Source organism: Cetorhinus maximus, chromosome 2 (assembly GCF_964194155.1).
Source record: "Cetorhinus maximus chromosome 2, sCetMax3.hap1.1, whole genome shotgun sequence".
Classification (NCBI taxonomy): Eukaryota; Metazoa; Chordata; class Chondrichthyes; order Lamniformes; family Cetorhinidae; genus Cetorhinus; species Cetorhinus maximus.
In genome coordinates, this window is record NC_135880.1 from 62,767,719 (window position 1) to 62,780,441 (window position 12,723).

At 45.4% G+C, this 12,723-nt stretch overlaps 1 protein-coding gene across 9 annotated transcripts in view; it reads right to left on the reverse strand.

Moving 5' to 3' along the window:
* mctp1a (multiple C2 domains, transmembrane 1a) overlaps positions 1-12,723 on the reverse strand; it is a 576,914-nt gene that overhangs the window by 439,308 nt on the left and 124,883 nt on the right. For all 9 annotated transcript variants that reach the window (XR_013579823.1, XM_078565337.1, XM_078565331.1 and 6 more), the window contains one exon: positions 8,595-8,706. Coding sequence is in view for 8 of the 9 variants with exons in the window: in XM_078565337.1 (XP_078421463.1) it covers positions 8,595-8,706 (112 nt within the window). In the remaining variant the exon portion in view is untranslated. The remainder of the gene's footprint in view (positions 1-8,594; positions 8,707-12,723) is intronic.

The following is a 12,723-nucleotide window of genomic DNA, read 5'->3' on the forward strand; positions in this document are numbered from 1 at the left end:
CTCCATTGTATTATTGCTAGTTTGGTTTGTCCAATCTATATGTAGATTAAAGTCACCCATGATTACAGTTGTGCCCTTATTGCATGCAACTCTAATTTCATGTTTAATGCCTTCCCTTACATCTCCGTTACTGTTTGTGGGCCTATAGACAAACCAATGTTTTCTGCCCTTTGATGTTTCTTATCTCCACCCAAACAGATTCCACATTATGATTTTCTGAGTCAATATCCTTCCTCACTATTACATTGATTTCCTCCTTTACTAACAGTGCTACCCCACCTCCTTTCCCTATTTGTCTGTCCTTCCTAAATACTGAATACTCCTGGATGTTCAGTTCCTATCCTTGGTCACCCTGCAGCCATGTCTCCGTAAATGCAACTATATCATAACCATTTATATCTATTTACGCTGTTAATTCATCTACCTTATTGTGAATGCTCCGTGCATTAAGATACAATGCCTTTAGACTTGTCTTTTTGACCTTGTTAGTCATCTTAGCTTTATTTTGCACTATGACCCCATTTGTTTTTCGCCCTTGGTTTTTCTGCCTTCCACTTTTGCTTCTTATTTTTCTGTCTTTCGCTTCTATCCTTGTTTCCCCCTCCTCTGTCTCCCTGCTCAGGTTCCCATCCCCCTGCCATTCTAGCTTAAACCCCCCTCCCCAAAGCACTAGCAAACACCCCTCACCCCAGGACATTGGTCCCAATCCTGCCCAGATGCAACCCGTTCTGTTTGTACTGGTCCCATCTTCCCCAGAACCGGTCCCAATGTCCCAGGAATCTGAATTCCTCCCCTCCACACCATTTCTTCAGCCACATATTCATCAGATATATCCTGTTATTTCTACTCTCGCTAGCACATGGCACTGGTAGTAGTCCTGAGATTACTACCTTTGAGGACCTACTTTTTAATTTACATCCTAACTCCCTATATTCATCTTGTAGGCCCTCATCCCTTTATTCACCTATGTCGTTGGTACCAATATGTACCACGGCCGCTGGCTGTTCATCCTCCCTCTTCAGAATGCCCTGCAGCCTCTCCCAGACATCCTTGACCCTGGCAACAGGAAGGCAACACACCACTCTGGAGTCTCATTTGCGGCCGCAGAAATGCTTGTCTGTTCCCCTTACTATTGAATCCCCTATCACTATAGCCCTGCCATTCTTCTTCCTCCCCTCTTGTGCAGCAGAGCCACCCGTGGTGCCATGCACTTGGCTCCTGCTGCTTTCCCCTGAGAGGTTGCCTCCCCAATAGTATCCAAAACGGTATATCTGTTAAAGAGGGGGATGGCCACAGGGAACTCATGCACTACCTGCCTTCCTCAACTCTGCCTGGTGGTTACCTGTCCCCTTTCTGCCTGTTCAGTCTTTACCTGTGGTGTGACCACCTCACTGAACCTGCTGTCCACGACAATTTCAGCATTGCAGATGTTCCACAGTGAATCCACCTGCAGCTTCAGCTCCAAAATGTGGTTAGCTGGTAGCTGCAGCTGGCCACACTTTCTGCACACATGGTCGCCAGGGATACTGGAAGTGTCCATGAATTCCCACATAACGCAGGAGGAGCATATCACGGGTGCGAGCTCTGCTGCTATGATTTCCCTTTAGATTAAGCTTGTTAGTTACTCCCTTTAAAGAATACTAACTATGCTAGGGGCCTTATTCCACTCCAAACACTCCCACTACAGTCCAAAGTCGTCATCTTATTTTGTTTTAAGCTAATGGACTGCAGCATTTAATTGGTAGAAAAAGCAGAAGTAGAAGTACTCACCTGACCCTACTTACCAATCAGCTGCCACCCCTGTGTCGCATCACTTTTTGAATTGTGATATCACTTCAAACTCTACCACCTGAAGGTCCTGAGGGGACGCCTCTCCTCTCCGGTCTTGGCCTCTGTTTTTTGCATCCTTTTATACCGCTTTTGCTGGCCTGTCCTCTCCGGTCTAAAACTCACCTTCTTCCAACCCTAACAGCAACTTTTAGTTAATTGCTAAATTAAAGAAAGACTAGACTTAAGATAGAATTTACCCCTTAATTTAACCCTTAAACTCCCTCAGTCACCAATCTCCAGCTGAAGCTCTCGACTGCAGCCAAATACAGCACTCCTTGTGGGTGAGTCCAGAACTAGGGGACACTGTTTTAAAATTAGGGGGTCACCCTTTTAGGACAGAGATGAGGAGAATTTTTTTCTCTCAGAGGTTTGTGCGACTTTTGAACTCCCTGCCTCAGAAGGTGGTGGAAGTGGGGTCACTGAATATTTTTAAGGCAGAGGTGGTTAGATTCTTGTTAGGCAGGGGATTCAAAGGTTATCAGGGTTAGATGGAAATGTAGAAATTGAAACACAAGAAGATCAGCCATGATCTTATTGAATGGTGGAGCAAGCTCAAGGGGCCGGATGGTCTACCCCGTTCCTATTTCTTATGTTTGTATGTTATGTAATAGTTAGAGCACTGGTGGGCTGGCAGTGGGGAATACATGAATGCTGTTATCCTGAGTGAGCAGGTTTGCAAACCACAGAGCCACTGCCACACTCTAAAGGCGGAGCCTCAGCAATTCTAGTGATTTGTTGGAGGGAAAATTGATGAGCTCCTGTGAGAGGCTGCAACCCCCTTTGAGCACTGGTATCCGCAGCTATGTTGGCAGCAGTCTGAGCCTGCATGATACTAATCATGGATCTCAAGAGCTTCCATTGCAGTACTGAGATCTTGGGTGTCTGCCATGTGGGCTGCAATGGAAGCTGAGACATCTGCCAGCAGACTCTGCATCACAGTTGGATCTGCAAGTACTGTAATGGAATTGACCTCCACTTCCACATTGAAAAGGATGGGCTCCAAGCCCTGTGCAAAGCCCTTTGCCAGGTCATAGCTACACTCTTCCATGCTGCTTGATTGTGACAGGAAGCTATCCAACAGGCCTGTGAATGTGCCAAACATTTTCCTCTACACTGCCCATCAAAGTCTTCCTCTGCAGCAGCACTTGCCTGTGGCTTCACCCTCTGGTGAGCTCACACAGCTATAAATTGAAAGACAGAGAATTCTGGGGCAATTGTAATGTTATCATAACATCTTAGGTGAAGCAGAGTCTCAGTGTCCACTCACAGACAGCCCATCTAGAGGAAAGTGATCCCGAATACCTCCTCCCTCCCTTCTCTTCCTCCTTCTCCTGAGGTGGCCTCTAAACACCTGGTGGCAACGTGTGCGCCTTCATGATTGCTAGAAAGTGGAGGTTGCAGCAGACCATAATAAGTGTGGGCGCAGTCTCTGGTAAGTTCAGGAAGACAACTTCTGAGTGGTCCATACAGGAGAACAGTTGGTGCAGGATGCTGAACGTTTGCTCCACAAAATTGCTGCATGGCTTTCATTATAAGCATCCTGTCCACGCATGGTCCTGTAGCAGAGCTGAGTCATTAGCCAGGTGTATTAGCTGGCATCCCTTGTGACCCAGAGCCAGCATCTGGTTCTTCAAGGTGGCACAAAAATCATCTGACTGCTACAGGCTAAAGACATCATGGTTGCTACCAAGAAAGTAGTCATTGATCGAGAGGATCCTGTGGTCATGGTCACACGCCAACTGGGTGTTGATGGAGTGGTAGTTCTTGCGGGTATGAAACATCTCTTTGTTAGCATGTTAAGCCCCCAGAGCCCATACCTGCAATCAATTGGAGTCTACATCATTGGAAATCTTGCCAGCCTGGCAAATTCAACTGTTCTCTCCTCCTGTTTCTCTCTGGTCAGTGGGAAGACAATGAAGATCCTCTCCTTCTCTACAGGGCTTCTGTCATTTCCCTGATGCAGTGATGGATGGTGAACTGAGATGTTGTTGATATCACCTACTTCTACCTGTAAGGATCCACTAGCATAGAAATTGAAGGCAACCGTGACCTTGATGACCATTGGCAGCACCCTCCTGGTCCTGCTGTACAGCTGTAGGTTGAGTTGCAGGAGATGGCACAGTTCAGAAATCACCCTCTTGGTGAAACTCAGCTGCCTCACACACTGTTCCTGGGTGAGATAGAGGTAGGAGAAGTAAAGACCCTAAGTTAATGGGCCTTCCATTGAAAATATTCCTTTTCTCTCTCTTTTCCCTCTCAGCTGTCTGAGTTCCATTTTCATATGATGTACAGCTCAAGAGGGTCTGCAACTATAGCCCCGATAATTTTTAAAATTCATTCATGGGATGTGGGCGTCGCATTTAATGCCCATTCCTAATTACCCTTGAGAAGGTGGTGATGAGCTGCCTTCTGGAACTGCTCCAGTCCATGCGGTGTAGGTAGACCCACAGTGCTGATAGGGAGGAAGTTCCAGGATTTTGACCCAGTGACAGTGAAGGAACAATTATATATTTCCAAGGCAGGATAGTGTGCGGCTTTGAGGGGAACTTCCAGGTGGTGGTGGAATCTGCTACCCTTGTCCTTCTAGATGGTGGCGGTCGTGGGTTTGGAAGGTGCTGTCGAAGCAGTCCTGGTGAGTTCCTGAAGCGCATCTTGTAGATGGCACACACTGCTGCCATTGTGCATCGGTGGTGGTGGAAGGAATGAATATCTGTGGATGGGGTGCCAATCAAGCGGGCTGCTTTGTCCTGGATAGTGTTGAGCTTCTTGAGTGTTGTTGGAGCTGCACTCATCCAGTCAAGTGGAGAGTATTCCAACACACTCCTAATTTGTGCCTTGTAGACGATGGACAGGCTTTGGAAAGTCAGGAGGTGAGTTACTTGCCGCAGGATTCCGAGCCTCTGACCTGTTCATGTAGCCAGAGTATTTATATGGATAGTCCAGTTCAGTTTCTGGTCAACAGTAACCCCCGGGATGCTGATAGCGGGGGATCCAATAATGATAATGCCATTGAATGTGAAGGGCGATGGTTAGGTTCCCTCTTGTTGGAGATGGTCATTGCTTGGCACTTGTGTGGCGCAGATGTTACTTGCCACTTGTCAGCCCAAGCCTGGATATTGTCCAGGTCTTGCTGCATTTGGACATGGACTACTTCAGTATCTGAGAAGTCGCGAATAGTGCTGAACATTGTGCAATCATCAGCGAACATTCCCACTTCTGACCTTATGATGGAAGGAAGGTCATTGATGAAGCAGCTGAAGATGGTTGGGCTAGATCCCGCCACCTTGCCCCTCATTCCTCCTATCCATAATTTCCTCAATGTTGATGTTTTAAATCATTGCTTCCGCTCTCCCCAACCCTCCTTATTTTGATCCTATTTGAGCATATTTTCCTTTCCTGAGACATGTGATAGACTTGCATTTGTAATTTCAGATTGTATTTGTGAATTTTCAATTTCAACTCATATGCATAATTTGATATTTGAGATAATGGTCACTGACTTGGAATATGTCTCATGGAGATCAATTTTATTATTTTTTCAAGAATATATTTTTTATAGGAAAGAAATGTTATTCCTATTTGAGTGTCTTTGGATTGCTGCATTCGTTTATTACATAGCATTTATTTTTGCAAACTTTGCATGAGGGACAACAAAGCAGTTTAATAGTTACTCACGTAACCATGTTCAAAAATCTAAATTCAAAAATCTTCCCTTGAAAAACAAGGATGCTATCATATTGTCCCTAGGGTCATACCCGTTGAATAAATGAACTCCTCCAAAATGTTCTCTACACTGCTAATCTAATCTAAACACTTTTACTATTACACACTACAAATCTTTCAACTGTACATCATGCATACCAAGACTAGTTGATGTCGACTGTGATGCTGTTCAGTGTGTCAATAATTGCACACATAGAGGGCAGAATTTTTTGGTTGGCATGCGGGCACCTGCTCAACCCGAACGGACGCGAAATCGTGCGAGATGACATTGGGCGAGCATCCAAACATCATCCCATGCTCACGCAATATTTCGGTTGGCAAACGCGCACGAGTGTCAGAAGCGTGCCCACCAACAATTAAGAAGACAATTGAAGTTGTACCAATTGTCCCTGATTTTTTGTGGTCCATTCAACTTTATGGTTGGCGGATGGGTGAATGTGCCAGGTAACTTTGCATTTTTGATGAAACCTCATCCAAGGGCAGGAAGAGGTTTCCATTATTAAATGAAAGAAAAATAAAAATCTATGGACAGAATTTTTAACATGCATATGTTCAGGTACCTGATTGTGATGCTTGGATTTTTTTTGTGTTTTTAAAATCTTTATTTAATTGTTTTGAAGTCTTCAGCTCCCTGAGGCAGCTCTTTGCCTTCAGGGAGCTTTCATTCAGCACTCATCCGCGCTTACGTCAGCTTCCGCCCCCACCCCGGCAGCGCTGACCATTTCAGCATGCGCTTCCTGCTGACCAGTTGTTAATTGGCCAGCCAGCGTGAAATCACATTGGGGGTTGATCGCGGGTGGCGGTCCATTCCCTGGCCGCTTCTGGGCCCGCTGATCGTGCCCGTACGTTGATCTAAAAATCCTGTCCATAGGCTCATGAACACTGCTCACATGCAAAAGCAAGTAATTATATAATACATGATCTAAATTTTTTATAAATGGGATTTATGCAAAGTTGTGGTGGAGTGACGGGAGAAACTCTGGAGAAAGTCACCCCTAGTTTTGCTTCAGCTCGGAAGGTCTTTGAAACAGTAACACAAGAGAGCAAAGCAAGTGTCACAAAAACAAAGGGCAGAATTTTCCCTGCCCATTGGTGGCAGGCGTGTTTGATGGTGTGAGCGGGCAATATGGCGAGAAGGCCAAAAATCATTTTCACAATGTGAAACCAGTTTGCAATTGTCTGCTCTGCCCGTCAATGATGAGCCACGTTTCCCACCGCCGGACATCGGGAATTTCATTGTAATACGTCTGCATATCATTACAAGCCCAGCTCACCGGAATTATCCCCCCATGCTGGATCATCTGAGCATGTCAGCATGATTGCACACCAACATGTTTCACAGCTGTACATAAGCGACGTGCACATGGGGAGCTGCACTTCACTCAGGTCTTCGAGGTTTGTTTGCCTACCTTGCTTCAGCGAGCACTCGCGGTCATCAGCGCTAGGTTTTGCAGACAGCACCACATCAATTTTAGGAGGGTCATGAGCAGGTCTCTACTTACCAGACCAGGCATAAGGCTTTTTAATGGCTGCAGGGCTAGGGTTTGCTTGGGGAAGGGGGAGAAGTGGCCTCAGAGAAGGGAAGTGGCTGCAGGGTGAGGGCTGTACTTGGGAAGGTGGAGGGTATCCCAGGGTGTGTGTGGGGGCACAAGTTGATCTGTGCAAGTGAGGGCTGAGGAGGCAGTCTCCAGAGGAGATGAGGCCAGATGGAGATGTGAGGGGGTGTGTGTGTGAGAGAGTGAATGGTGACATCTCTTTAACTGGCAGTGGGTGAGATGCCAGTGAATGTGTGATGAGCTTGAGTGTGTGAATTTAGAGTGCTAAGATGGTTGCCTTACCCTGGAGGCACAGATGAGATCATTCATCCTTTTTCTGCATTGGATGGCCAACCTTTTCTGTGCAGCATTGGCACTGATCACCACTGCCATCGCCTACCAAGCTGGACTGGTGATATTGCTGGACATCCTGTGGCCAGAACAGGGGTAGAGGACATCACAGCGGGCCTCTACGACATCCAAAAGGCATTCCAGGGATGCGGCACTGAATGGGGGGGCTGCAGTCTTCTTGTCTTTTGGGGCCATGTCTTCAGTGCAGCAGTCCTGGACTAGAAGTACTGTGGGGCGTGCGGCTGCAGTTTAAATATGGCACTTGGTGTGAGGAAGCAGCGAGGTGACAGTGTGGTGGGAAAATGAGAATCCGCCCATCATCAAAACGGCATGTTTCCTGGGAATGCACGATTAATAAGGCGAGATTGTAACAATATGGCCTGGAAAGCCATCATCATGGCTGGCAGGTAAAACATTCTTTTTCCCGCCCGCTACTGCACTTAGTGCAAATCTGGGACGATTCCGCCCAAAGACTAATAGAGAGCTTATATGAAATAACCTGATACCTTCCAGGTAGGACTACCCAAATAATTAGCCCAGACGCTGACATTTACTTTGTAAACCTTGGGGATCAGTGTAATTTCATGGAATTCAAGACTGCAACTGCCTGGTCCTGAACACTGTATGAAAAATTTTCCTTCATGCAGAAGGATCAAACATATTATTGTAGCCCAGATAACGCAGAGCACTCTCAATGCACATTGATCCATGTCTACTGGAGATACTTACAAAGACAAAAAACCATTCTATTTCAAATTGACAATATGGACTGAGAATTTGGGTCAGGCACTCAATTTTAATCCAAATTACATTCCTATTAGAGTTTTAGAACTTGGCTCCTTGCACTAATTGTACCAGAACAGTCAATTGTCAAACAAATGTAACAAGCCTTTTCTATCATTATGCTGACATCTTTTATTGACTACAGTGAAGAACACATATATATTCAAAGAGGGTTGCCACAGCTTTCACTGGTTCATGTATTGAACGGTTTTGAATACATCCTATATTCCACGCTCATTTCTTTTACCACAACAAACAACTGGGCCTTTTACATTTCAATGAAATCTTCCACAAAAGCAAATACTGTCACAAGTAAAATAAAGTCCTCTATTAAACTTTCTCACATTTTGAAGAATAAGATCATAAACTTACAGTGTGTCTTGTATCAGTTTCTCTGCAAACCAAGGTAACTGTCATTAACAGGCACCCTAGAATTTGAACGGGGCAGCTTGGGTCCTTCAGATTTAAGGTGACTTCAGTTGGACTGGGAGAAAAAAAATATTTACATTATAATCAATAAAATATGACAAAATTGATAAAAGTCCTACCGAAGGATTGACACTTTCTTAAATGTTAAACAAAAAGCATTTGTTTTTGATGATTTCTCGACATGGCTGCACAATTCTGTTTACACTGTGTTAAAGTGGCACAAAGGTTATTTTATCACAATTTTGATAGAAGCACCTAAAAAATTAGCAGGTCATGCATTATGATACATTATGAATTGGTTGAGGACGTCATTAGGCAACTTGCTGTCAGTGAGCTCAATGTCCATCCCTTGGCTGCAGTATGTATGATCTACTGGATACACTACAGTAACTTGCCAGGAATACTTTGAAAGCACCTCCCCCTTGCAGTCAAAGCCATCAGAGTTGTGGGAATGTCATAACCTCTAAGTTTCCCTTCAAGTCACATGCCACTCTGATTTGAGCATATATTATGGTTCCTTCATTGTCACTAGGTCAATGTCTGGAATTTCTGACCTAACACCATTGTGAGATCAACATCACCGTAAGGACTGCAGTGATTCAAGGAGGAAGCCTACCATCATCTTCACAGAGGAACTAAGAAGGGTAATATATGTAGCCTTGTTTAAATTCAGACAACAGCCACTGCTCTGAAAGTAATTTTTCTCCATTTTTTGCATTCAGTGCCAGTCAGTGTCAAGTATGTTAAATATATTATTGCCTTGGGTGCAAACTTAAGCTCCCTCTACCCTCTCATAACAACATGACTTAATCCAACATTCAGAAAAGATTGACATTTCCTTTTTTCACTTCAGCTTCTGAGTAAGACTGCTAATTTGTGCCAAATTATGGAAAGTGCTGTAGTGTGAACTTATAAAACTCAGGGTTTTATCAGATATGAGGTGGCAGCACCAAATTTACATGTATTGCATCTCCATAGGAACCAGCATGGACAGGTCCTGAATCCTGATCACCCCCATGACTCCCACACCCAAAATACAGGGCAAACCAAATAGCCTGGGCCAAGTTCCTGTGGTGCTGGCTGCCTCTGCACTCCGCAGGGGGCCAAACAGCATTGTGCTCTTAGCACATGGTGCAGCCAGCTTTCTATTCTTAAAGGTGGTCTGTCCTTCTCAAAGGGCTTTTGCACTGAATTTCGGGAAACTGCTGCTTAATACTATTGCTCCAATTCTAAATACCACAGCAAAGAGAAGCTCCGGGATCACAGCTAGAGGCCTCAGTGGTGGAGGTGGCCAGAAGAAGAAATGCCCTGGGTCCTTGGGAGAACAGGAGGCCATCAAGGCCTACCGTCAGAAGGAAGTAGGAGCAGATGACCAGTGAAGTCAATTCTTGGCATCCGACCCCCAGGACTTGGCCATCTAATAACCTCATGTGGGTTGTCAAGACCAGTGAATACATCTTCACATGTCATCTTCTGCCTACCTCACCACCAACGTCATGCTGCTCAATGCGCCAACGCTGATCACTCACCCAGCAGAACCCCTGGCACTCAGGACTCAGACTTAACATCCAAATGCTCCAGCACACTCTCACACACAAACCATGTTCACTGCCGCCTCTTGCTGCCACTATATACCTCCAGCTATTCAGCTATGGCAGGCTCATAACCCAAATGCAATGCTCCAAAATCACAGACATTCTTCCCTCCCTCTTGCAGGACACGGTGTGGCACACAATAGAAGGAAGCAGAACAGAACCTGAGGGGGATGAGGATACCTGCATCTCCCGAGCCCTATGAAGGAGATGACTCTGAATCATGGAACCAGCTTGATAGAGCCCATGATATCCGGCATTGCTGAGAACGTTGCGGATGATGGTATATGCCTGCCTCTTGTCCCTTCTTAACTTCCAGTTCACCTTCACCTTGATATTTGCCATGATGAGCAAACTGCAGATGGCATGGCCGAGAACCGCTTGCTTTCCACCACAGTCCCTTTTCCTTAGCCGTTTCTGATTTTCTGCTTTCAGACACCCAGGAACAGTAGTTCCAAGGAGAGGAGAGAGAACTGCAGCTCAGCACTGATAAGGAGACCCATCAGTTAATCGAACACTTGCAACCACCAGCTCAGATACTGCCACTGCACATATCTTGGGGACACGTATAGAGTTGGGATCAGCACATGTTGAATCAAGCAGGCACGAGTGGGCTGCAGCCAGCTTAGGGGAGAGGATGGTCTGTTTGTCAGCTCACCAGTGAGCGAGGTCATAGACCAGCCCTGCTACAGGCGTCTCAGGTGAGGACCTCAATGGGATGCCGTTTAGGAGAATCTTGACGGGCATTCAGTCAGAGAAGCTGGGTGCATTGGTTGGCCTGCCAGACAACCTCTTGACACTGTCAGGGAGCATGGAGGAATACGGCTCCACCGCCCTTTCCGAAGTGTCTGCTCCATCTCCCTTTTGTGCTGTAGACCCAGAGGCACTGCCACGGCTGCCCCGAGAGATATTGTTGCCTTTGTGTGAACTGGTAACCTTTTCCTCTACTCTCCCTGTGAGGGTCCATCAACATTCTCTGTTAAATCCAGGAATGGACTACAACACCTCCAAGAACACTTCACAATGCTTTCAGAAATGTTACAATAGCAGAACTTGTTAAAAATTATCTTAGCTCCAGGTTGGGTGCCCGGCCCTTTAAGTAATGCTAATGCTGGGCCCCTCTTTCAGCTGAACGCCTGATCTTCATTGAGTGATGCGTTAATTCGTAAAATAGAATTTTGTTGTCCAAATTTGAGCAATGGGCATTACGTCAGCTGGTAGAGCTGTGTGACATCAGGAGTAGTTCTGCTGCTTCTGCACAGACACAAGGGATACGCATATATGCATCCTTCTTAAGATAGCCCGCTGTGTGTGCCAAACCAGAAATGGCTGCCGGCGCAGCATACATTTTCTAGAGAAGGATCAGTCTTCACCGCTAGAGTCGGCACTATGGAGATGAAACTCTTGCTCTCAAAGTCCAAAGTGGATTTTATTTTGATATTGTGGGTTTCATTACAAGGCTAAAATTTGACTTAAGTTGAGACCATTATAGATGTTATGACATTGCTGCTATTTTTTTTTTTACAGTGAGCAATGTAAGTATTTACTCTGATCACCCAGGTGGTTTGAGGAGAAAGTATGTTTATATGTTCTTCGTCACTCCAATGATCATGTGCGCTTCAGTGTTCTCTGGAGGCCTACTTTGGGCGGGAGAGAAGCAATAATTGATGGTCCCCTATGAAGCACCTCAGGGTGTTCTACGACGTTAAAGGGTGTTCTAATATGTTGAATTTAAATTGTTCTTATTGTCCTCCATGGGATATTCTATATTATGAAGCTGATAAAGGGTGCTTATGACCGATATTAGGTGGATAATACAATTGAAAATCAGGCTCAATATAGAAGGTTCAGAGAAGAATTGAAATTACAAATAATAAAAGCAAAGAGAGAGTATGAGAACAGGTTGGCAGCTAACATAAAAGGGAATCCAAAAGTCTTCTATAGGCACATAAATAGTAAAATGGTTAGAAGGAGGAGGAAGAGGGCCACTTAGGGACCTAAAAGGGGATTTACACAGGGGGGCAGGGGGTTTGGCTGAGGTACTAAACAAATACCTCGCTTTAATCTTTATCAAGGATGAAGATGCTACCCAAGTCATGGTGAAAGAGGACGTGAGTTGAGACACTTGGTGGATTAAAAATTAACCAGGAGGAGCTATTTAGATCGGCTGACTACTTCAAGTTAGTATGTCACCAGGACTGTACGGGATACTGAGGGAAGGGTGGAAATTGTGGAGGCACTGGGCAAAATTTTCCAAACCTCCTTAAATACAGGTGTGGTGCCAGGGGACTAGAGAATCGCAAATATTATACCCTCGTTCAAAAAAGGGTGTGAGGTTAGGCCCAGCACCTACAGGCCAGTCAGTTTCACCTTGATGGTGGGGAAGCTTTTAGAAACAATACTTCAGGATAAATTTAACAGTTACTTGGGAAAATGCGGGTTAATTAAGGAAAGCCAGCAGGGATTATGAAGGGCAAATC